General features: G+C 41.1%; 1 protein-coding gene across 12 annotated transcripts in view; it reads left to right on the forward strand.

The window, feature by feature from the left end:
- The window catches only part of CACNA1C (calcium voltage-gated channel subunit alpha1 C), a 463,574-nt gene that overhangs the window by 33,065 nt on the left and 403,739 nt on the right, over positions 1-26,770 (forward strand). Inside the window, exon 1 of one of the 12 annotated variants that reach the window (XM_088055731.1) lies at positions 8,963-9,448. The exons of the other annotated variants lie outside the window; for them this stretch is intronic. Coding sequence (XP_087911857.1) covers positions 9,400-9,448 — 49 coding nt within the window. The 5' untranslated portion in view covers positions 8,963-9,399. Of the gene's footprint in view, positions 1-8,962; positions 9,449-26,770 lie in introns of those variants that run through there. 12 annotated transcript variants of the gene reach the window in all.

Here is a 26,770-nt window from a genome sequence, read left to right on the forward strand (position 1 = left end):
GGTGGTTGTTTTTAGTTGTTTTTTTTTTTTTAATTTAAGAAAACAGCACAAAAAGCTGAGGAGAAGGGGACAGGAAAGAAGGATAATGCCAGAGAATGAAATCATGTAATTACATGAGCTTGCTACATGTGTAATTGGCATGAGCTTTCCATTCTCTTTTTATTTGATTTGATTTTGTTTATTCTTATTAAAAATAGTTAGTTTCTCTCCCCACAGTGTAAAAGCAAATATCAAATAATCACTTAAAATTTTCACTGTGCTTTAGAAAGGGGTGAGTTATGAATGACAGCTGAAGCAGCCTTAGTCAGTGATGAAATTGTGCTGGGTTTAGTGAAACGTGCCTGTTTTCCCCTCAGTGTAAAACTATTGCTGTTTGAAGTTCAAGCAGAAGATTTTCTTTCTCTATTTCCCTCTTACTCTCCCCAAAGTCAAAGAGGATATTAAACCTGATCTGGAAAAATTTATTTCTTCTGAAATTTCATATAAAACTTCTTTCTCTCTTTTCTTTCCTTTCTTCTCCTCTTCTTGTGTATGTTAGGAGCTCAGCTTGGTCATTCATGGAGTTCATTCATTCATTCATCTCCTGGAGTTCTGGAGATGCAGATAGATATAATGTAAAATATATATTTTATATATATATATATATAAATTTATCTATAAATTAGTGAACACACTGATGGCGTTGTAAAAGAACTCTTAACCATTTCTGTTCAGGAAATAGAAATAATTCCTTCAGAACATGTGGAGTAAAGATTTTTTAAAGTTGTTTCTTGTTTTATTTTGCTTGCCTGCATGTTTAGGCAAAGATGGGAGAGTTGGAAGTGGAGACATAAATGAACTGTTCTGGTTGTGTGTTGGAGGGGTGCTCTAAATAACAGTGTAACATTTCTCCTCAGCTTCCAAAGCTTCAGATCTTTATGAGAAACTGCAAACATAATGAACATTTCTTATGCTATATCAGTTCAAAACCTACTACCTTACTGTGTTATCCTCCAAATCAAATAATGCTCTCGACTTTGCTGCTTGTCACTTCACCTTTTTTGTTTCTGTTCCACCAAGGCTCCACTGCAGCTGAGGAAAATGGAGAGCACATATTCAGGCAGCCACCCATTACATATTGCTACAAGTATTTGGAATTATTTTCAGCAGTCTCAGAGCTCCACAGTGACAGCCACACAACCATTTAGAACTTTTTTTTAAAGCTATTTGAATAACTGTTGTGTGCAAGCCCAGATCTGTGCAATGGAAGCAGATCTAATTTATACAGCGTTCAGGAACTTTTTTGGGATACCTTTAATATTTCTCCAGCAAAAATGCACCTCCAAACACTTTGTTTCACACTTCCAGAACTTCTGTAGCATTTTATTAAAGTCCCACTAAATGAAGTTTTCTTTTGAATTTTTGTTTTGCCAGTCAAGGTGGCACCTTAATGAAATATACATTTTTGACACTGACGATGTAACCAATTCAATTAGGGTTTGGGTAGCATTTGCTTTTGGTGTTTTGACAATTTATTATATTTTATTTTATTTTTTAATAAAGAGAGCTCTTTTGAGCTGACTATTGGAAATAACTTTGTTTTAAAGGCCAGTTTGCAGAAAATCAAACACAATGTTTAGGTGGTACTGAGATAACTCTGTTTTTTCTGTAGTCTGTAACCATACAGTTCTGGAAAACGGGGTTGAAATCAAGCATTTCTACATGTGGAAGTTGTTTCTAACTTAGAGCCCTTTTGGAATGGACCACAAAATCATAATTCAACTGAACACAATTACCAGTCTCCTTAACAGGAGGCAATAGGAGAACTGCAAGTTGTGGCACAGATTTTAAGAGCACACAAAATAAAGCTGCTGCAGTTGAAACAGGGGCTGACTGCTGGGTGAGTTGTGTTTTTCTTCAGTTTGGAGAGAAATAATTGGGGTGAAAAAAGCCAGAGGAACACCACAAAGATTGCATGCTAACCAGGTACACTTCCTGAGCAGTGTGACCCTTCAGTGTACAAGGAGTCATTGTTGAAGATGAAATGTTGACATTGGATATCAGACCAACATCACAGTAGCTGACTGTCCTAACAAATTCATCTAATCATCTTCCTTGCAGCTGATATGTAAGGTGATGTATTTTTAGACCATTTTATGTCATTAGTGATTATTGCAAATCCTCCAAAATCTGTCAGAACTCCAAATTGCTGGCTTCCTTGAGTTTGTCAATAATTTTCTGTCTTGACAAAGCATATTTAGAAGGTTGGAATCTTTAAATTCCTAAAGATAAGGAAGGAACTTGCTCTTACAGCCCACCCCAACATTAATTTGTTTCTCTTTTATGAACTCAGTTTATGAATTTTATACTTGGAATTGGTTGTCCTGGTGTCCTAAATATGCTTTTCTGCATTGCCTTCTTATTTTCACTTTGTGTAGTTTTTATTGTCTGCTAATTAGGTCCACTGAGGTTTCCAAATGTCAGCATCATGTAATTCTTCCAGTCGCTGTCAGGTCTTCCTCAGCAACTTGCAAACATTTATTCTTTGAAGAATCCCTCCCTTCCAAAACAGTCTCTTTGTGCTTGCCCTAAATCCAAAATTCTGTGTGGTTCTTAGTTACAAGAACAAGCTACAAACTCCATATTCTTCAGCATTTCCTAGGGAAGATTAGAATGGCAGAAAGCTCTCCAATTTTTGTGTAAAGTATCTAAGATTCACTCAAGAGTTTGCATGATTATTTTCACCAGTGGAGGCTGATTGGATTAAAATTTCATTTTTCGTTGTACATCTCCTTGTAGACATTATAAGTTCACGTCTTTTGTTTAACTGATGATTTTAGACTGGTATTAACAGCAAAAAATTTGCTTTTTTCTCTCTCTTCTTTTTCTTTAAATTGGCAGGAGCTAATGAAACAATGCTGAGTGTGAATCTCTGTATCAGAGACCTAACCAATCTAGATAGGCTCAATTATTTCTCAGTTAAAATAGACACAGTGCAACACTTTTTGTTAAGTTTGGGTCTTTCCCTTAAACTTCTATGGCAGAGCCACCAAATTTTTCCAGACAATACTTTTGTATTTAAATTCTACAAAGGTATTAAACCTTCCTCTCAGGCTAGGTATCCATGATGATGATGATGATGATGGCATCATGAAAACTGCCAGAAGTTCTTTTCAAGTCTGATAAGCATAGCTGCATTTATATTCTATATTCTATATTTTATATTCTATATTCTATATTTTATATTCTATATATTATATTTTATACTTTATATTTTATATCTTATATTTTGCATTTTATATTTTATATTTTATATTTTATATTTTATACTTTATACTTTATATTTTATATTTTATATTTTATATTTTATATTTTATATAGTATCTTTTATATTTTATATTTAATACTTTATACTTTATATTTTTTATTTTATATTTTATATATTATATTTTATACTTTATATTTTATATCTTATATTCTACATTTTATATTTTATATTTTATATTTTATATTTTATATTTTATATTTTATACTTTATACTTTATACTTTATACTTTGTATTTTATATTTTATATTTTGTATTTTATATTTTATATTTTTGTATGTTATAGTTTTATTTTTATATTTTATATTTTTGTATGTTATAGTTTTATTTTTATATTTTATATTTTACATTTTATATTAGTTCATCTTTTAGAATTTAGAATTTAATAATGTTTATATTTTATATTTTATATAGTATATTTTACTATGTTTATATATTTTTGTATTTATTTATATAAATTCATTTTATATATTTTGTATGCTTATATTTTATTTCTATTTTATATTTTTTATATTGGGACAAATGCCTGCTTTGGTTTTTTAGAGTGTTCAAGCAGCTGTTTGCTGTTACACCTTAAGGTTGTGCATGGATTCATGCAATGCTGCGTAGGAATCAAACATCAATCACCTGTTTACAGGGATAAATGGTGACTTCCACCCTTTCTACAGCTGGAATTAAAAAAAGGCACTTCTGTCACCACCCACTGGGTCACAGAGCACAGGTGACAGCTAGGACAGCCCGTGAGGTTTGAATAAAATCACATTTTCAGACATTCAGCTTAATCCCTAGAGGCTTCTGCGGTCTGAAAAACCAAAACCTACTTGAAGGCAATCCATTTCATCTTCTTCTCTTCTCCATTTCTTCTGCTCACCTTCTGCTTTCCTGCCCAGCTGTCAATTATTTCATTCTTTCCTTTTTCCCCCCTTAGATCTAATATTTTCTGTCATTTACCAATACTAGCCCTGAATGTGCTTTAGTGGCCATAAAACTACCTCAATAATCTTATCATTTCCCTTCTGTCTTCTTGTAGTTGCTTCACAACGTTTAAATGTAAATATAAAAGCTAATGACTGAAATTTCGAGGTCAAATCACTGCTTCTTGTAATCTGAATATGTAAAATACAGCTAAGTTTGCCAACCTGACTTTGAAAATCAGTCTTTTTCACTGTATGAAATTTCCAATGTTCCTGTGTGTAACTGTTCCAGATTTTAAGGAATGAAATCACCTGGAAATCCTGATCATCAGTCTTCTGCTTCCCATCCATCCCAGATATTTTTTTTTTTAATCTTGAGAAAGTCTCCTGTGTTCTAGCTAGCTGCTAATTTTGAAATGTCTGCAGTTTCCTGACCACACTTTGAACAGCTTTAGATAGGATTATGGATTGCTTTAATTTCAATTACAATTAAGCAACCCAAGGAAAGTCGAATAAAGAGCGTTTTTATAAATCTGTATTCATAGATTCAAACAAGTATTTTTTTCTTTTCATTAACAAATAAGAAGCGTAGGGGATGATACGGTTTTAGATGATATTTAGATATTTGGAGAACAATTCCTACCACAGCAGCCTTTGAAATATGAGAAAAATTTGTTATCACCAATATTTTATTTAAAAACAAAAGACATTGTAGTCATGCAATACCAGCAAATACCCAATACTGGTATTTTTACTGTGTGTGGACCAACAATTATTGGAGTATTGTGTTGTTCATGCACAGTGATTCTTTAGTGTGCCCAGTTTAGGTTGGAATGGTCATTTATTTCATGGAAAAAATGGAAAAAAAAATAATATCCCATAATCTTCAGTGCAAGAAAGTGCAGATTCTTATGAGAAGCCTTCTCTGTTTGTTGGCAGAGGTGCAAAACCTCAAATCTGCGGGGAAAAAAAATACCTTTCAGCAGAGTAATCCAGAGCTCTGGCACCGTTTCTGTGAGCTGGCCCTGGAAGGAATTGCATTTGTATTGTGAACATTAGTACCATTTCTGGGATAAAATACATTTCTTTTCCACTTTTGAATAATTTACCCTTTTCTTTTAGCGTAGAAGTTATTACTGCCAAAATAGCGTGAGCATAATCCACTGCAATTAGAGGGCCCATGCAGCAGGCCCAATGGAAACCCTACATCATTTCAGAAGTACTGAGACTGCTTAAAAGAGAATTACAAATAATGTTATAAGTTATAAAAATAGTTCAGTGTAGAGTTCTTGCCCACTTTGGTCTGCTCTCACCCCGTTGCTTTCCAGCCCCGTCGTTCCATACGGCGTGACAGCAACTCCTCCTTTGGGAAGCAGGGAAATGTCCTCCTACACAACCTTTTCAGGTGATTTCTGTTCTGAAGATGGCTGCAGATGGATTTTGAAGAGGTTGTGGTGCTCAGTGTACTCTATAAGGCTGGATAAAAGGGAAGGGCTGCTGTATTGTGCTCAGAACAAAACATTCCCGACATGCGGAATGCACTCGCATGTTCACAGTGTGTACCCTACAAGTCATTTTTTGACACTTTTTAACTTTAAATAGCAGCTTTTCAGGAATCTCTGACTTGGTGCTTTACATTGCCCTCATCACAATTGTTCTCAGAGCAACTGGAGAACGGTTTTTCTTCTTGGATACCATTGCATGGGATAGAAAATTTGTACGTCCACCTCAGAGAGGCCCAAGGCTGAAAATACCTCGGGTCATTGGTCCAGTCTATCATGATGTGCTTAGAGGAAGTCCACAAGCCAGTGTGAGATACCCTTGTGTCTGATCCTTACATTGTCCATCTCACCTCCAAAAATACAAATATTAAAGCTGGCTGCCATATCAGGCAGGGCCTAAGAACTTTTGAATTGGTTTTGTATTGAAATAATAATTCTTTCATAATTCTCTTTAAAGCTGATCTCCCACACTCCTCCTTGGGTGTGTCTGTGGGGATTGGACTCTCAAAAAGTCTAATTTTCCTACTTTGTGTGAAGGTCAATGCCTCAATCTCTTACCTGATGGAATCCATATTAAATGTGCATCTCAGTAATCACATGAAGAAAAAAAATCTTAGGAGCAGCTTTACTTCAGATGCCACCCCTTTACCAAGGCTGTTTTCATGGATTGAGTCTTCTTTGCATACTTGGGCAGTACAAATACTTCAGGGGAAGGTGTGGTGTTCACTCTAATGCCACCTGATTCATGGGCAGGATCTTCCCATCTTAATCCTACAACCAGTCTCTCTCCACCTCTCTGTGTAGGAAATTATTTCATTAGAATCGCTGAGTAAGGAGACCTCAAGTCCTAGTAGGATTGTATTTATGCTGGAGAAATTAATGCCAGCTAATGGTCTTGCTGCTTGTTCTATTTTCCTTCGGTATTTGATTTTTGGTAATTGGCCCAACTTGTGTCCTACTGTGGGAGCTTGGCAGAGAGAGAGGGATAAAGAACGGAGAAAAAGATTTGTAGGTGTCGGAGACAGCTTGTGTATGTGCCTGCATACATATGTGAGCTGGCATAAAGCAGGGCTGTGGGGATTTTAACTCTTTAAATAATACTGCACATAAATCAGCTAGCTGAGGATGTGACCCAAGAAAGGCAGGAGAAATATTTACAGGTGCTCTGGCAGTGTTTGATTTTTGGGCAGGGGTGATCGGCATGCACTTACCTTCCAAGATACTTTGTCCGTGCAAGGGTGAATCATGCAAGGCTCAGTTGACTCATGGGTGGGAAAAAATGGAGTTAGCACAATCCAAAATGGCAAGGATTTGTGGTCACAAGAGAAAAACAAAATGTACATTTAAACAACAAATGTAGGCAGTGAAGCATTTTCTGTTCAGTCCTTTTTTATAATGGCGAAGGAAGGACTTGACTTCTTTAAGAAAAGGAAACTTGAACTGAAAATGAAAGCCAATATATTTCCATCCTACCTCTAGCTGTGATCTTGCCTGATCTGGTAAGTTAAATGGGTAAGTGCACGTGACATTATTAGAGGAAAATTAGGCAAGAGAGGACAGAGTATTTTAATTGCTCAGAGGAACTCTTCCTCCTGAGTCAGAAATAAAGCTGTGCCTCTACATGCTGTCAATGGCAATATGGTGTTGGTTAATTACCCTTTGAACAGCATCTAATGCAGAAGTTGTGATGATCAGTGGTTATTAGAAACCAAAATGACCTCTATTTAGGACAAGTGATTTGGCTGCATCCGGTTTTTGGTGCTTTACATCTATTCTAGTTTTTCCTGTAGTTCCAAATGGATGTGTTGGTTTTGGGTTTTTTTTTTTTGGTTGTTTCCATAAATCTGTTAACTGGTGGTGCTTTCTATAATATTTTGAGTTCCAGCTGAGAGACAGCTCACTTAAAGTGGAGGGGAGAAAGCCTCATGAAAAGATGGACATTTGATACATCCCACCGAAAGGCATTTGCAGAGAAAGCACCCAGTTTGTTCAAAAGCATTTCTTTCATAGGGCTATTATCAATTGTAAATATTTTCTTCCCCCTAGTTCAAATGGAAAACCACTTGAAAGGAAATAAGCAGGGTGTTTTAAGCTCCACAAACAGTATTGCAGGCAGGTGTTGTTGGGTGGATGCTCGGTTATGGTGAGGATGCGCAGCCATGGGTTTGCACGCAGGATGCCGTAAGCCAGGCGTTCACCCGCCTGCATGTCGGGGTGCTTCAGCTCACAGGATCCACAGGATCCACAGAATTCACAGAATTAATGACCAGGTTGGAAGAGACCTTTAAGGTCATGGAGTCCAACCCAGCCCTGACACCTCGACTAGATCATGGCAGCGAGTGCCACATCCAGTCTGTTTTCACCACATCCAGGGATGGTGACTGCATGGTGCCTCTTCTTTGGGTTGTGGCAGTTTCTGCAGTGCTTGAGGGGTGTTTGAGGATTCTGCATCTCTTGTTTAACATGGCAGCTCGGAGAGTCCAGACAGGTTTAACATGCTCTGCCTTCACTTCGCATTTCATTTCAAAGGAGTGCTTTCTGCTCTCTGCGGAGGCTTCAATTACAGAGGGCCAAACGACAGGCATAATTAAGGCAAGTGGTGGGATACCAGCGGAGCACTTCGGCCTTTCCACCGAGCATTTTGCTAAATCCTGGCTCGATTAATCCCCTTAAACATCTGTGCATCCTCTGCTCCGCGCAACTCACCCTTGGCCGCCTCTCCCTTCCGTGGGGGGCTCCGGCAGAACCTCACAGAGCCTCAGAGAGCCTCAGAGAACCTCAGAGAACATCTCAGAGCCTCTCAGAGCCTCTGAGAGCCGCACAGAGCCGTGCTCCTTGCCACGCGGCTCCCACCCGTTCCCTGCGGGAACGCCGCCGGGCGGGCGGACGGGAGCGGGCCGTGCCCCCGCTGTCCCCCCGCTGTCCCCCCGCTGTCCCCCGGGCACAGCCGGCTCCAGCTCGCCCCCAGCTCGCCTCCAGCTCGCCTCCTTGACGTCATGTCTGTGGCGAGGCTTCAGCAGGCGCAGTGGAGGCAGCAGCGCGTTAAAGTTTCAGCTGCAGCCCGGCGCTCCCGGCGCGGGGAGCTGCGTGCGGCCGCCGCAGCTGGAACATCTGGAAGCGTTCAGTGTGTCTGTCTGCCGGCGAGAGCGAGAGAGAGAGCGGGGAGCGAGCTGAGGGAGGGGAGGGAGTAAGGGGCTGGGACTGTGCTCTCTCTTCCTCTGCAGAAACAGCTCCCTGCCAACACAACGCGCTCAGAATGGCTTTGAAGAGGAGGAGCAGCAGCGTTTGAACATCTCCCTTTTTTTTTTTTGCCTCTTCCTCCTGTTGTTGCTCTTGTAGTTGGTGGATTTTAAAAAGACATTTAACCCTCAGAGGTTTGTCCTGGATGCTTTTGCTTTTTTTCCTTTTTTTTCGCCCCCCCTCTGTCGTTTCCCCCCTTCCTGTTCTTTTTTATGGTTTAACAGCCAGAGGTGCTGTGCTAAATTCTTGGAAGGGGCCCGGATGTACTGAGGATGCATTGCAATTTCACTAAAGGAGGCAGTAGTGGAAAGGATCAGGTTTTGGTGTTTGATGCAATAATGGGAATCAGGTAATAATAAAAGGGGAAATTCTGCAGCTCCGTTCTTCCTTGAATTTTACCAAGCCGATTTTCGGAGGGATTATTCTGGACTCGTTTTAAATGGTCAATGAAAACAAGAGGATGTACATTCCAGAAGAAAACCATCAAGGTAAGCCTGAGATTTACCTCTGAGGACCTAGCAACCATTCCCTCCCCTGCCCTTTGTCCCTTATCTCCCGGCCGGGCTCCGCCGCCGCCGCGGGCAGAGGCGGCCGAGGGGCCGGGGCCAGCCTTTGACACCGGGCTCCATTCGGGGCTCCGAGACCCCCGCAGCCCCCGGCTGCTCCTTAGGACAGCCCGGCCAGGGAAAAGTTGCTTTGAGTGGCCGTGGTCGCCTTTTGGGGCGAAGGGGCGAGGAGGGAGGGGGAGCGCCGGGGGCTCCTCCGTGCCACAGCAGCCTTATCCGGCCGCAATTAGGGGATCTTTCCTAATGAACCCGCTCCTCCTATCCTCCATCTGGGCTTCCTAAGGCACCGGGAGAGGAGCCCTTCCCTTCTCTTACGCTATTTCCAATCTCTCGCACGAAAGGGGAGGGGAAGGGAGAATTATCTGTTTACACACATGTGCACCATACGTGCGCCCGTGCTGGGAGATCGAGGGGCACCGGGGGGTGCCCGCATTAAAATCAAAGTTGGCTTTTACTCGGGGCGGCGATTTCTGGCAGGATCGCCCGCATCATGGATACCGACCCGCGCTGTTGCTCCTCGGCATTAGCAAATGTCCCCCGCTATTCCCTGTAGTAAAACTTTGTTTGTCCAAACTCCAGAAGCCTTCCCCCGCCCCCACCCTCCCCCGCCCATCCCCGATCTGCCGTTCCCGAAGTTATTTTTATCCCGTTACCTGCATGGAGTCACCCCCTCCCTTCCCTCCGGCCCCGGCCGCGCTCACGGCGGTGTTGCAGAGCAGGCAGAGCCATTTCCTCCGCCGGCAGCGGCTGCCGGGCTGTCTCTGTGCCCACAGCAGAGCCCTCAGCCCCGGCCAAGTTATCCCTCATCCTCCCCTCCTGCTCCTCAGGGCAGCCCTTCCTTCCCCCGGCCGGCCACAACTCGCCCGCTGGCAAACGCGTCCCCGCCCGCTGGTACCCAGCACCTGCTCCGGGGTGAGCCCCAGGTACCCCCAAACCCCCCAGCACCTGCTCCGGGGTGAGCCCCAGGTACCCCCAAACCCCCCAGCACCTGCTCCGGGGTGAGCCCCAGGTACCCCCAAACCCCTGGGAGGGGCAGCAGCTCTGGGGCAGCCCTCGGTGGCAGAAGGGCAGCGGGCTTTTGAGATAACACCCCCCTCCTTCCGATGAAATGCAGATTATAAAGAATAAAAGCAGGCGGCACCCCCAGCCCTGAGCACTGGGTGGAAATGAGGTGGGAGGGGAAAGGAAGCAGCCCCTGATCCAGAGTGCTCCCTGCAAGTGGGAGCGAGTCTGCAGCACATGCATTCAGCAGGCATAATTGGGCTGCTCTTCCTGGTCCAGAGCTGATAAAGTGGATGAAGAGCTCAGCCTCCATAGCAATATGCCAATGCTATGGCAACCCAAATCCAGCTCCCTCCTTATCAGCTGCAGTGATTATATAATTGGAGGAACAGTTTTGCATCTGTCTCTTGATGCGGATTGTCATTACTCCCAGGTGAAAGAGCAACTTCTAAAGCAAACACAAAACCGGCCAAGTGGAAGAGAGTTCTGTTCCCCCATGGTGCTTGGCTTGCCATTTATTTACAGTCTCTCTTTATTTTATGCAAACAGCACCTGAAAGGTTAAATTGATCAGTAGCCAAGAAAACCTGGTGGTGAGGAGATGGGAGCAAACCAATCACGATGTGGGATGGAGCCATTAAAGCAGCCACAGATTGCCAGTGGCAGGGCAGCCACAGGAGCGGGCTAGGAGATGAAGGCAGGGCTGGGATCCTGCTCTGCTCCTCGTTTTCTGACATGGAAACCTGCTTTGGATCATTCTTGCACCCTGCACGCTTGCTGGCAGCAAATTTTGATGTCTGTTCTTGAAATGTGAGTGACGTGAGCAGGCCTGTGGCAGCATCTGCTGCCTGCACAGCTCTGATAGCAGCCAGCCCACCTGAGCTGCTCTCCCCCAGCTCCCTGGGCAGCAGCAGAGCCGCTCCAGCACGGCTCACTCACAGCAAAACCAGAAATAAAGCACAGCCAGGCCATTGGGGAGGGCTGTGGGGAAGAGGAGTTGTGTTTGGAAGGGCTTTGTTGGCTCCCTGACTGCCGCTTTGGGTAGGTTCGTGATGTGCTTGTTTTACGCTTCTGAACGTATCCTGAAAATCTTTGACCCTAAAGTAAGGATTTCCTCATTTTTTTGGATGCTAAGCCTGCTTCCATTTCAGTCTCCCATTGTACAAAGGCAAGTAAATAGTATGTTATTTGTCCATGCTGAGACACAGTGCTCGTTTTTTGCTACACAATGGAGCATATAATTTTTTAACAATAATTATTCATCGATACAGCTTATGTTTGTGTAGAAAATGACAAAACCCCACCCAAGAAGCGCCAGCAAAATCTTCCAAAACTAACTGCACCCCATCTAATGCAGATGTGGGGCTGGCTGGAATCCTAGACTGGTGTCTTTAGTGTGTTCCCTCACCATACTTTTACAAACTTGATCCCTTGAAATAAAAGAGAAGAGCGGTTTGCAAAGCCACGTGTTGCGGCCCCGGGCTGTCCGCTCGGGGTGTCCGGAGCTCACACACCCGGCTGGAGCCGCTGCTGGCTCTGCGCTGGCCACATCGGCCGGGAAAGGAACCAAAGCCGAGGATTTGCCGTGATTTTCAGCCCCGGGGTGGGGAGGGGAGCCGGGGGTCCCCGGTGCCTCTCCCGGAAGGTGGCACTGCAGGGCTGCGGAGCCCGGCGGCGCTCGGCAGGCGGCTCTGCCCGGGATGCTGCGGCCAGGCAGGGATGCTGTGACCAGGCAGGGATGCAGGGGCCAGGCAGGGATGCTGTGACCAGGCAGGGATGCAGGGGCCAGGCAGGGATGCAGGGGCCAGGCAGGGATGCTGTGACCAGGCAGGGATGCAGGGACCAGGCAGGGATGCTGTGACCAGGCAGGGATGCTGTGACCAGGCAGGGATGCAGGGGCCAGGCAGGGATGCTGTGACCAGGCAGGGATGCAGGGCCAAGGCAGGGATGCTGTGACCATCCTGGGATGCTGTGACCAGCCTGGCATGCTGTGACCAGCCCAGGATGCTGTGACCAGCCCAGGATGCTGCCCATCTCTGGTCCAGCCCAGCTCTGCAGATGGAGACACTGAGACATCAGTGTCTATCCCAGAACAAAATTCATTAGGGTTGAAGAGCCCCTGGTAGGTCATTTATTCCATGCAGTAATGATCTCTAAGTGAAAAGCCATTTCTGATACCGGTGTCTGAACTACCCTGCCTTCAATTTCAGATAATGCCTTTGGGCTTTGTCCTTATTGCATATTTTGAACAGATTTCTACCTGCTGCTTGTAGAAAAAGAACCCCCTCAGGTATTTGTCAACCAGAATTAGGTCTTCTTGCAACCTCCTTTCCTAACCTGCACATACCCTGTTCTTGAAATGTTTCCCTGTAAGACACTCTTTTCATAGTCCTTGTATCTCCTGTATCTGTTAAATTAAGAACTAATTAGTGTATTCCCTTTATTTCTCAGAAGCCTATTGATAGCGAGAGGGTCAAGTCCCAAGCACAGTCCCTAAAGTGTTTTCTGACCTGAAACGAGGGTCAAACCCACAAATAATCCCCTTAACTTTGCAGGTATGAATAGAGATGATTGTGTACACACTTCACAGCTGATTTCAGTGGAAGAGCTGAAATCTGTCTCATGCTGTGCTACAAGACAAAACCATTGGCCCTAGGCAATAGAATTTATTGGATGTTTGCTTGAATTTTCTGCTCTGTTTTCAGAAAAGCAGTTTTATTTCCTGTTTGTTTTGGGGCAATGCTTTCATGTGGAGGAGAAACCACGCTCTTGCCATGGTGACAAAGTGACCAGATGAGCAAACTTAGTGGTGGTGTTGGAGTATTTGTTCTTGTGCTCTTGTTTTGCTGTGAAGGTTGGGGCAGAGCAGGAATTAGTCACAGGGCATAAAGAATACCTCAGTGTGGTTTGGAACAGCTTATCTTCAGGATTTTTGGAGAAAAAGACTCTGAATCACTCTTTAAAGGTGCAGAATTCCAACCTCCCCTGATTTAACAGTAAACACTTGTCTTTATGAGGTATTATCTCCTGCCTCAAAGTACTTGGAACTTTTGATTGGTGTAAAGCATTTAATTCAATATCATATGAAATAGCAGTGTAATATAAAATATTTAGTGTAAGGTTAAGTAGCAATACTTAAACATTCTGCATAACACAGTGCACTGCATTTATTTGCAAAAGTTGCCACCAGAGCCTTCAGAAAGGTATTTAAGTGCTTTCAGTCATTCCCTATCCTTAAAAAGAAGTATTTAAGCATCCTGCTGACTTTCTTTGAGTTGTGTGGAAAATGGTTCTACATCCATGCTTAAAATACCTGAGTACTTTAAAATATTTTATTTTAAATATTAAGTATTTTCAATTATTTTATTATTAAAATGCCTGAGTTTACCTGAGTGGCAAAATAAATTAAATTTACTTCTTGTGTGAATTGTCACTGTGGTCATGGACTTGCTGGGAAGTGTCTTGTTTAACCCTTTCTGGGAAATAATGGAAGGAACAGAATCATTGAAGGCTCAGGAACAGCAAGTAAAAAAGCTCTCCTGAGCAAGTGTTCTCTAAATTTATTGACTATCAACCAGCACAACAGATGTGGCTGCGTGCAGTAAAAGTCTCTCTTAAATTATTGAACACAACAAATCAGATCAGCACCAAAGAAAGCTTTTACCAGTGGCAGATATGTGCTTTACAAAACATAATGTTATTAAATGGTTCAATTGACTGTCTTTTTAAGGCTGTGTGCAAACCCAGTGTATTTTTTTTGTCAATCATTTATCTTAAACACTGGTTTTATTTACATAGTGGGGATGATAGGAATTTGAGAGCAAGTGTATTCATTAAAATGTTTATTACTGGGTTTCAGCATCATTAATTTTAGGAAGAGAAAACGCTGTTAAGGGTTCAGACATGTTGGTGGCCACTGAACACTTTTCCCTTTTCTGGTAGTTCCCCTACTACCTAACACAAAATTGGCATTTCTTCTTTGTAGTATCACCAACCAAAGTTAAAAAATAAAAACAAAGATTCCCATTTTTAGAAATATTTTTTGTTTTATTGGAGTAAAAGCATCACTGTGAATTTAAACCATGCCAAGATTTATTTTTTTTTTCTCAGACTTCCTTTTTTATTTTTTATTTTTTTTTAATGAGAGAGGAAGTTGTTCAGTGTAGAGAGGGCAGGGATGGGCTGGATGCAGGAGGTGGGGAGGTCCTGTTGGCATCTTTGATATCCAGGGGTGAGGTTTCGTGGTCACAGTTGTGAAAACCCATCAGGGCCCAGTGGAGAGCAAATAAAAACCCTTTTCTGAAAGGGTCCCTGCAGTTCTGCCATGAACATGGAATTTCTGTGCATGAGACACAACCACCAGAGTGGAATTAACTCCTTTTAGAACTTGAGATGGTTTCAGGATGGGTTTGTTCCTGCTGGAGGAGTCACAGGAGTCTCTGTGCACTGCACAGAGATTTCCAGAACAAAAGACCTGCCTGAATTCCCCCCAGAAACCCAAAGACAACATTAAGGGTGGTGTGGTTTGGAGAGGTGCCTTTGGGGAAAAAAAAATACAAACCCAAGGAGAAAAAAGATGAATATATGTGTTGTGGAAGGTGACAGAAGATTTGATGGAATCCCATTTTGTCTTTATTGGTCAGATTGGCACTTGTCCAGGGTAGCAAGGCTGAGTTATTGCAATCCTGAGCTGATAGCACAGCTCATCCTCAGGAGGAGATTGGATTGAGGAGAACCAAGTGCTGGTGCCTTCCAAGGGGGGCTGCTCTCGTGTCACCTTCCCAAAAAGACATTTCTGGGAGCTGCTGCTCTCCCTGGCTCAGCTTTCACTGGAAAAACAGCATTTCTGGGCACTGAGGATGAGCTGAGCTGGTTCTGTGTGGCTGAAGCTGGGTAGCCCAGCACCACTTTGGCTTTTTTGGAAATCTCTGGGCTGTTAGGAGCTTATACAGAAATGTTAAAATCGCATTTATAGAGGATTTCTGCAATTTTCCTTTTTTTTTTCTGGTAGTGTCTGTGTTTTTTTTTTCAGTCCCTCTTAGAAGATTCTAAATTTCAGTGGCTGCCTCAGCAGGCAAAACATTCAGATTCCATGAAAAAACAGCAGCAAGTTGAATGTCCTTCGACAGCTGGGAGAAATCAGCAGAGTACCAGTTAAAACCTTGTTTGTAGGGGGGAAAAAAGAGTTATTTAAGGTTAAATCTGTCAAGAAATAAAATTAATCCACAAGTCTCACCTGGGCACCAAGAAACTCAACAGATTTAGGAGCAAGGGGAAATTTGCTTCTTTAATAAAGGACAGAAGATTAAAATAAAATTATTATTAAGGGTGACTGGAAACTCAGTGGTTTTCAAACCAGACACAGTAATAAAAAGAAATCTGATTGCACAGGAGCTCTTTTTGAATTTTGTACATAAGCCTTAAAGAGTTAATTGTTGCAAGGAAAATGTTGTCTGAGAACCACTTAACCTTAAAAAATACTCTGAGATACATTTAAAATATCCTCCTCTAAACAGTATTGTTATTTATCTAAAATATTCAGGTTTTTAACCCACTGTGTGTACGGTTGCCTTGGGGTATTTTGGAAAAAACAATTAAATATGACTGAACATGACATTATAATTACAAAGTAAATATGCTCTGATTGAGTAATTAACTCAACATTTCTTCCTAAAGGCATTGTAGGAACAAAGTCATGTTACTGATCAGATTTCAGATTCTTTATTCCAAAGGAGGAGAAAAAAAAAGGCTCCAGTTCTCCAACATGGCTGGCTAGATGTAAAACTTAAGATGCCTCAGTTTTTAAATTCAATATATAATTTTGGAAATTCAATATTCACATATCCTTCTAATGCTTTTTGCTGGATGAAATAATCTTTTACTGAGACAAAAACAATTCTTGTGTCTCTTTGCTTGGAAGTCAGCTCAACTCTTTTAGGTTCATGTATTAATGGAAATAATAATAATAATAATTTTGAAGCTGCAACTTGTGTGATTCAGCTGTTAGCAGCAGAGCTCCTGAATTTTAACTCCTGGAAGGCAACCATGAACTGTGTGAACAAAGAAATCTGTGTGAACATAGAAATTAAAATTAAAGTTAAAATTAAAATTGAAATTAAAATTAAATTAAAATTGAAATTAAAATTAAAATTGAAATAGAAATTAAAATTAAAATTAAAATTAAAATTGAGATTGAAATTGAAATTGAAATTAAAATTGAAATTAAAATTAAAATTAAAATTAAAATTAAAATTAAAATTAAAATTAAAATTCAAGTTCAAGTTCAAATTCAAATCATCTGTGTTGAAGGCTTAGGGGAAAATGAATTATCTCACCTAAAAGCCCTGCACAGAGGATTTATGTTGAACCTTATTTCTGACTGACAAATGTCAGGAAGCTGAAAGTTAAGACTGATCTGTAATACCAGACTTTGCTGGGTTTTCCACCCAAAAGAAAACTCTCCATGCAGACCCTACATGTAAATATTAGACATTTGAATTAAGTACAAACTTGCTGTCTGATTTGCTTGGCATGAATTTAACTTATTGACAGCAAAGTCAGCAAATGAAGTCACACAAACCCAGGGGTCATTAAGGAAACAGGAAATCCATAGTATTCATTGCTCTCTGGAGCTGTGAACAAATAGAGTTATGCAGGGAGGAAGAATTCACCTGCATGCTGAAATTCACCTATGATAATTAAATTGCCTATTATTGCTTTTATAAATTGTGTATTGCCTGTTATTATTGCCTATTATAAATTGTATAGATGCACAGAGTGTTTTCAGGTGTAATTTAAATTCAAATTGGTGTCTTTAGAGAGAAGTAAAAGGCATTTATGGGGTGAAAATTGAAAGTGATCAGGTTTAATTGTGGGTTTAATGGAACTTTAGTGTGACTGTATTCAGGAGCAATAGCTAGGAGTGGATTACATGAAATTTTTACATCACTCACACCTAAGTGAAAATTTTAAGTGAGAAGCCTGAGATTTGCAGACATCAGTTACAGTTTCAGCGCCAGCAGCATCAAAAGCTGAACTCATAAATCAGTGAATGGCTTTAGCCATAGAACTCCAATATCTTGATCCTGGCAGATTCTCCCTGGCTTTGGCTCAGCTGCAGAAATTCTGTGAGTGTGAAGTGTTTGTTAGCAGGTGTTTGGGGTGTGCACGCAGCAGCACACACTGCTGAGCTCTCAGAAACAATTCCTCCACTTTTCTTGGAGAATTGTTTGCAATTTGTTCAAGGTAACAAAGCTTATTGCTCAAATCAGAAAGGAGCACATTCAGGAGGGAATATGCTGAAAAAAAAAAACCCAAATCCTTAATTTAGTTTTTTTTTAAGGCTTACATCTTGACCAAAATAAGGGTTTAATTTAAATGTTGGATTTGAAAGGGATTGCAATGGATTGGATTTGCAATGGCACAGTGATGACTGGAACAGAGTAACTCTGAGCATCTCTCACCTTTCCAGCCATTATGGCAAAAGTCAGAAATAAAAGCAGGCTAAGATGAGCATGACTTGAAGGCTTTACTCTGCTTTAAGGCAAAGGGTGTCAAGAAAGATCACAAAAAGTTGTGTCCCAGCTTGCTTGCAGTGGTAAAAACTGTTATGCATGCCAGGAAATCAGACAAAAAACAGCAAGAGGGACTTGCTACTGGCACTTCTTAAAGAAAACCAAAGAGTTTTAAAATAAAATTGAAAGAAAGTTCAGGCATCAAACTTCAGGCAAATGGAGCATGGAGCTTTACAGGTGGCTGGCAGAATCCCTGGGAATGTGTCGTGGCACACGGTCAAACGCAAAGTGCTTAAAAAAGGATCACATCTCCAAGTATGAATAATTCAGCAAAACACTGCAGGAAGTTTTTAATGCTGAGAATGCAACTTCTGCTACTTTCTATGAAACGTTGTGCTCAGACATCTCCTTGAGTGCTTTTAATTTGCAATGTGGTTTACACAGCTTGGAGTGTTTCTGTGGGGAGATCTGCATTTGACTGGAGCACACATCCTGCTGTTTCAAGGCAAAGCTTGGATCTAAACAAGTACATGTGGGTCAGCAGTTCTTCATTTTTCCAGCACTTAGCATTCTTATTGAGAGCTTTGCTGTGATCTTGCTTTGCCTTCAGTTTGCTCTTATTTCACCAGAATGTTTTTATTTTACTTTTGTTTCGGGGTGCAGGTTCTTGAGATTTTTTTTCTGCTGTGCTTTCAGGAGGTTTCTGCTGGGGAACATCAGTGCCCAGAGCACACTGAGTGCTCCTAAGGATTTTGGTATGCATGCTGCTAGAGCCAGAAAGAATTTCTCATTATTTATGAGGTTATGGGAAATAAAAGGGAAAAGGGATGGGAAAGCCCCGTGTGGAGTCGGTTCTACAAATATCAGGGGGAAGGAAATGGATTCTTTTAGTATCAGTGGTGTTTGAGACTTCAAAAGGAATGTGACGTGAGCTCAGCCAGATGGTTTAATACATTGGTGGATTTTATTCCTCCTGTTGGAATACTATTTTGGAATGCTGTTTAAAGATAGAATTACTGCAGAAGATGGAAAGCCCCACTTGTCATCTCAGGACTTCAGCCTCTAGTTCGTAGCTAGTTGTTCTGATAACAGCAGGAGGAAGTATCTGAAGCTGCTTCTGCAGCTACAACACACTGAACAAAGATCTGACAGACTGTCAGGTGCTGCTTGGGAGATTAATGTGAGGACTGGAGTAGGGACATTTAGAGGATCAGACTGTGTTCTAATTTATTTCTGTGTTAGGATGTTTTCAGAAAGTCTCATAGCTCCACAAAAGCTGTATTTCTTTCCTTTTGGAAGGTTGAAAAAGAAATATGTTCTCTGAAGTTATTTACTTCTCCTCTTATATATTTACATGGTCGTGATCCCTGTAAAATGAACATCTTCCAGTATTAAAATCTCTCTTCATCTTCCCAACGTGCCAGGTCAACAGGCTTGGAAAATTAATTTTCTCTTTCTTCATCAGCCATGTTGTGTGTGCTTATGTGAAGATATCACCCTAGGAGGTGCGTGCAAAGAAATTAACACGGCATTCAATTTGAAAAAGATCCATTTTCTGAAATGGTGTTTGGATGCCATCGAGCCTGGAACAGCCACAGCAGTGCTGGGCTGTGTTATCCCTGTGCTTGGGTGTAAATCAGAGAGAATCAGCCCTGCCCAGCTCCTCCTGAGTGCACAGACAGGTTTGTGGCACAATCAGAAGCACAGGTTGGTTCTTCCCTGCTGGTCCAGCTGTGGTGGTCAAGGAGCACAACACAACACTTATGCCATGATTTATCTCTTTCCAGTTCTGCTGGCTTGCTTGTTCTCTGCCTCTGTGTCTCCCTTGTCATTCCAGTCTTCTCCAGAATATTATTCCAGAATAAACAACCCAACCCTAGCTTGGTTTTATTTTTCCCCAGCTGCACCAGCTTTTGTACCTGCACACCCGGATTTGGTGTTTGTGGTACTGGTTTTCAGTACTGCTGGCCTCATTTCCCATCCCTAACACAGTCACCTGGGCACTGCTGTGCCTGGGATAGTCCCCTAGAACATTCCAGCACTTTCCTCAGCTGGGTGTGAGGTTTATTCCTCTCTGAGCTGTGTGTGGAGCCTGGCCACTCCTCCCAGTGCCCCCCGGAACTCCTGTCAGCTCCTCGCTCTCTTATCCCTCCTGCTCATTCCTCACTCACTGCCAGCAGTTTTCCACGTCCTGCTGGGTCACCCAGACACCAATTGCTCTGAGCAATCTGAATTTCAGCAATGATCACAGGTAAAGAGGATCCTCCTCTCTGCCAGTGATGTCTCTCCCTGGTGATGCTCAGGACACCACGGAAGGAACCTGATGTTTTGGGAACCAGTGACCACATGAGGAGTCAGGACACAGACTGCTGGATTTGGAGCTTTGTGATCAGGATGTGTGTGGCTTCCCTCTTGGGTGTGAACTGCAGAGAGAAAGTGTGTTTGAGTGCAGATATTGCCATGATCAGACAGGGATCTGACAGGAAAGGGGGCTGGTGCCTGGTGTCCCTGGGGACTGCACACAGCACAGGAGGAATTAAACCTCCCTCTTCCTCCCAAACCTACACAAACTTACCACTCAGCACCTCCAGGGCTTGAATAACAACCTAGGTATAGAGATATGTCTGATTTTTATCTTTCCAGCATGTACATCACGAGGTTTTTATTTTTATTATTAATTTTTTTCCAAATAGCTGGGGAAAAACAAATGACCTGTTGTTGGGAACCATTAGATTATCTTTGAGATGTCTGCAGCTGCACTGTGCCTACACAGTTGTGTGTATATACAGGCAGAAATAGAATTTTTTTAGTGGACCAGAATGAATAAGTGGCTGTGATTTGGAAGGGTCTAGCTGTGTTGTGAAAGATTTTGAAAGGAATAGAAAAGTATGAAATAAGAGAGAGCTGCCCCAAGTTTTCATTGTGAGAGTTGTCATTCTTCATGTAGTAAAACTGATCATTTGTCCTGGATTTCATTTTACCTCGCTGTAGGTGTTTAAATTGTCTAGATATATTAAATTAACTCTTAGACCTAATCCTTTGGAGCTGCTGTGTGATCAGTGGAGGAGAAGGCAGCCATGGCCAGAGAACATCACAGATCTGTGAAAAAGCTGCTTTTTTGGGAGCTGCTGTACTCTGCCTTGACTGTGGAGCTAAAGCTTTGGTGACTAAGTGAGACTAAATGTCAGCTTTCAGATTGCTGGAACTCCTGAACTGACTTCTACCTTATGGGTGTGTGTTGATTTCTAATTTTGGCTGTCAACAACAGAAGCACAGTGTGAAGAAAGGAATTCTGGGCCTATTTAAGTCACCTGTCCTTCAGGTGCCCTGTGAGGATGCAAATGCACACGTGCTTGCTGTTAAACAAAAGGAATTGGCAAAGAAAAGCAAGATAAGGAAAATATCAACTTGGGGGAAATCCCAGCTGGAAATTCATGGAAGCTGCTTCTTGAGGAATATCCCTGTTAAATCAACAATTAGTTCTTCCTAAGATTATGTTTAGGAGTGGGACAATTTGTGAATGCAGAACATGTAGCTCCAGTGGGGAGATGGATTTTCCAGTGCCAGGGAGCCAGAGAGGAGAGTTCTGGCAGGGCCAGAGAGGGATCAGAGGAGCATCAGAGGAGTGATGCTGTCAGCAGCTCAGGCTTTGCTTCCTGGCTGCTGAGTGTTCCCCTGGCTGGAATGTCCCAAACTCCCCAGGAAAGATAAAATAGTGCAGAGAGGATTCTCTGTTTGGGTGAGCAAATGCAGCATGCCTGGTGTCAAGAGTGCCATTTTGGAGTGGTGGAGAGCTCCTTCTCTCAAAGAGAAGATGAATTTGTTCTTATGAACTTTGTTGAACCTTGGGCATGCTGGAAAACTCATTCCACCTGCCAGAGCCTGGATTTCCAGGTGATTTCAGCCAGAGGGAGAGCCCTTGTCCCCCAGGATGCAGCCAGGTGAGCAATGCTTCTGGTGACATCAGAAAAGGTCTTGGCAGAGAAGGTTTTTATCCCCATAAATCAAGGGTGGCACGCTCTTTCTTTATATCTGTGCTGCTGTATCACCTCAAAGAATGCCCATCTTTTCAAATTTCTCCCTCTCACTGCCACAAGCAGTGACCTGAAGTTTTCCTGCAGCCTATTTATCCCTTAGCCAGGATTTCCAGCTCTGGCCCTGCCCTTTGCACCAGCTCTGGAGCTCCCAAACCCTGCTGAGCTCTGGAGAAAGGCTGTGCCCCAGCACCCGCGATTTGTGGAACAGCTGTTTCAGCTTCTCCTGGCAGAAATTGGCATCTGCAGTGGCAGGGACCTGCTCAAAGCAGAGCTTGCCCTTCTCACGAGGAGCTGCTGAAATAATTGAACTCTGTCAGCTCACTTGTGGAATCTGAATTTTGAAAACAGGGAGTAAGGGGACTTTTTGAATTAAATAGCAACCTTTGCATGTAGTGTTTGGCTTCCAGTTTAATTTTTCAGAAGAAATCACAAACATATGTTTTGCCTCTTTGAAAAGCTATTCTGTAATTCTGCATGGGGCTGTCTCTGATGTTTGCTGTCATCCTTTCACCATTTGCTTTTGAATGCTCATTTACTGTCTGCGCCTGGTAATGATACAATGACTCAAAACAAGAGAATGTTTTGGGAAATGTATGGATTTAAGTGGGAGTAATTTACTTAAAATAATGTTACTGTTTTTGTAACAGTACTTTTCTGGTTAAGCCATTGTACTGCAAATAACTTGAAATAAGGACAGTGGGGTTCCCCAGTCTACACGTGGAAATGTTGTTGCATTTATCCCACTAAAGGCCTCAACACGTTGCAAAAGATACATTTTTACAGAGACATTTCTAATTGGTGTCCTTTAAAGATCTTCCTGAGAGCTTCGGGTTTCCTTCTGTCCTTGGGCTCTGTGTGTGGGTTCACAGATTTTTGAGGATGTCAGCCAGGCTGAAGAATCTCTCCCAGCACTTTCTGAATCCTGTTTGACCACCAAAAGGATTTGTTAAAAAATGAGGCAGAGCTGACCTGGGGAGATAAAGTGGAAGTGAAATTTCACGGTTAAATTTCCACTGGTTGTTGCTCCTGGTTGTCACCAGTGTAAACCTCATTAAACATCAGATTTTGCTTAGTTACAGCTACCAAACACTGACTATAAATGAAGGTTGTTCCATTAAGTTGAAAGGGTCATGAGGTGTGTCAAAAACCTTTCATTTGCTCATGCTCATTAATTCTGATCAACTTTTCAGAGCTCTCTCTTACGTATGACTAAATGCTTTGGCTATTTTTAGTCTTTCATTGAAGACATCATCCTGCTCTACATTTCTTAAAACTCTCTTTTTTTTTCCAGCTCCCAGGACTTTCAGGCTTGCCTGTAGGTTGGGAATGGTTCAGGGCTGTGTTTGTGAGCGTTGGTTCATTCTGTCCAGCTGGAGACAACAAGGACAAAGCAGCTCAGTCACGGAGGAAGAATTAACCTGCACGTGCCTCCATCCTCCAAACAGGGAGGGCACAGCACTTTTGGCAATCTTTAAATGGGCTGGATGTTTTGTGGCCTTCTGTTGTGCTTTTTGGTAGTTTGTTGGTTTGGGTTTTTGTGTTTTCCTTTATTTTTGTTGTTGTTTGCTCTCTAATGAGCAGCACCAACACAGAATCTCTTGGTGATGCTATCAGATGAATGCTTTATAGGGAATTTCTTGGGGTTCTGTGATGCTGATCCTGCAAAGCTTGGAGGAAGGAACACAAAAGCCTCATCTTTCACCAGCTTTGGTGGGATGTGCAAATTCCAAAGGCAGAGCTGGAGCAGCAGCCAGAGCCTTCTCCCAGTGGCTGGCAGAGCTCTCATGGAGCTGCTGTGGGTCTGATCCTGCCACCTCTGCTCTGCTGAAACTCCAAAATCCATGGATGGAATCCATAATCTGCTTTTATATCAACAGGAGACTTCATTCTTCATTGATATCAACAGGAGCTTTGACTCTTCATTGATATCAACAGGAGCTTTCATTTTTAGAAAGAACCTTCAAAGACTGCCCCAAACATTTGTCCCCACTGTAGGAAAGCTCAGGGAGGAGAGGCTGAACAAACCCCACTGAATTATTTTGGGGTTGGGTGTGAGGTGTTCAGCCTGAGATGATTTTCCTCACGCAGGTGCTTGCAAGGATTGTCTCCTGCTAATTTCCCCCTGATTATCTCTGCCCCTTGGCTCAGAAGTTGCAATCTTCTGATGAAGGTTGTTATTATTATTATTATTACTATTATTATTATTATTATTATTATTATTATTATTATTATTATTATTACTACTATTATTATTATTCAGGTTGGAAATGCTCATAACTAGCAGAGCAAGCCAAGAGTTGTTATTTTTGCATCTGTACATGCTTAGTATTTAGACTTGGAACATTCAGCAAGAAGATACCAGTAGTTATAAAATAAAAACATTAGAGAAAGGTCTGTGTGCTGGAGCTAGAATTTATTACTTTAGGTACCAAAAACCCAGTAAAATGATTTTCCTCTATGCAAAGTGCTATAAAAAATTACTCTAAATCTAAATATGAGTCTAAATAGGTGTTATAATTAAAATTATATATTATATATCTCTTATATAATTGTATATGTGAGATATAATATATATAATTATAAAACTATATATAAAATCTATAATTATATATAACTATATATTATTTATTATATATTATTTATTATGTATTATAATAGATTTTATAATATACAATATATATTATCTATAATATATTATACAATACATATTATTATATACAATATATATAATTATATATATTCTTATATTTAAGAATATAATAACTCCTTATATAAAGAATATAATAACTCCTTATATAAATTCTATATATTTATAGATATTTATAGATATATTTATATATTATATATTATATATATAATTATATATATAATTATAATGTTACTGATAATATAATAGAACACAATAGAACACAATAGAATAAATATATAATATAAAATAATATATAATATAATATATAATATATAACATAACATAACATAGCATAGCATAACATAACATAAAATATATTATATAATAAAATATGATATAATATAATATAATATAATATAATACGATATAATATGATATAATATAATATGATATAATATAATATAATATAATATAATATAATATAATATAATATAATATAATATAATATAATATAATTTATTATAATATAATATAGTATAATATAATAAAATATGATATAATATAATAAAATATGATATAATATAATAAAATATGATATGATATAATATAATATAATATAATAATATTTTCTATATATAAATTTATGTATAAATATAATATATATTATACTGTATATATACACATTAAAATATTGAATACATATACATTAAAATATTTAGTGTATTTACATATATTAAATGAAATTGTGTGGCCATGACCTGGATGGGTCTGATTTGGGTGAGCTGTGAGAACACAACTCAGAATAACAATAATGCTGCAAAGTCTGGGGCTGGAGAGCCAAAGAGGGGGATGAAACTGGAGCACTTTGGAGGGGGCTGAAGAGGAGGAGGAGGAGGATGTGGAGCATCCCGTGGCCTTCAGAGGTGCCTTTTAATCAGAGTTCTCATGTCAAAATGCAGATTTGGGATTCCCAGGGTGGGGCTGGCAGCCAGTGCTGGTGGCTCACGTTGGAAATTCAGATTTACACTCCCCTCTTCCCCACAAACTCTGCTGCTGCCTCCATGGGCAGCAAGAGGAAGCCAGAGCCTGTCAGGATTGTCTCTGCCTGTTATCTGTCAGGGCTGGTCTCCATTTAAGATCTGGATCCAGAAGTTTGAGTTCTTTTTGTGTGTCTTTATTAAAAATCTGTTGTTTGTAACTCAGCTACAGTCGTGCACAGAGATCCCTTTGTGCTTTTTAGCCATCACCTGCTGGAAATGGGAACAGACTGCTATTTCTGGGCTGAGAATACGAGGAGTTGTGGAAGAGCTGTGATTGATTTTTCTAGGATGAGGACTATTGAAATTGCAGCCTTTGAATTATTTAGGTATCGTATGCTTGTACACATTTTCCAAATTGTGTCACATGCTTAGGGCCAAAAGCAGCTGCAGGATTGCTCTCTACCCTGTGCACAAGCACATGTGCATGCATGTGCTCCCCACAAATAAATGGGAGCTGTTTAATCTCATTTAATCCACTGAAATTTGTCGTGCAATTAACCTTACGTTTTAGATTACTGCTGTGCCCAAAGAGACGTCGGCACTTGGAGCAGCTGCTTTCACTTGTACTGCAGAAACCTCTCCTGAGGGTGGAAGAAATGATCCTCTGCACTGACAAGATCCTTTTTTATTAATGGTTTGGGTAGAGTGAGACAAATCCAATCCAATCCAATCCAATCCAATCCAATCCAATCAACAGGTTTGTTGTTTTTTGGGTTTCTATCCCACTCTGCATTTTCAGACAAGGAACCTGGAGGTCATCTGGTGAGGATTCTTTTTGATGTGTAAGAGCTTTCTGTAAAGAAGTTATATTTAGATTAGCCACTAAATAAGGGGTAATCATTCACCAGTAAGAAAATGACAAGCAGTTAAGGTGACAGGCTTGTCAGAAGAATCCAATTTATTGAGCTACAGTTGATCTCCAGAGAAATTTTACTCAAGTCTAGGAAATCTCACCAAAGATGTGCTCACCCCCAGGATCTCTAATGGCAATAACGATAATTTAGACAAACAAAAAAGTTGGGA

The sequence above is a fragment of the Pseudopodoces humilis genome, chromosome 5 (genome assembly GCF_049639895.1).
Source record: "Pseudopodoces humilis isolate 2021_Gansu_Grassland_sample_001 chromosome 5, ASM4963989v1, whole genome shotgun sequence".
In the NCBI taxonomy this organism is placed as follows: domain Eukaryota; kingdom Metazoa; phylum Chordata; class Aves; order Passeriformes; family Paridae; genus Pseudopodoces; species Pseudopodoces humilis.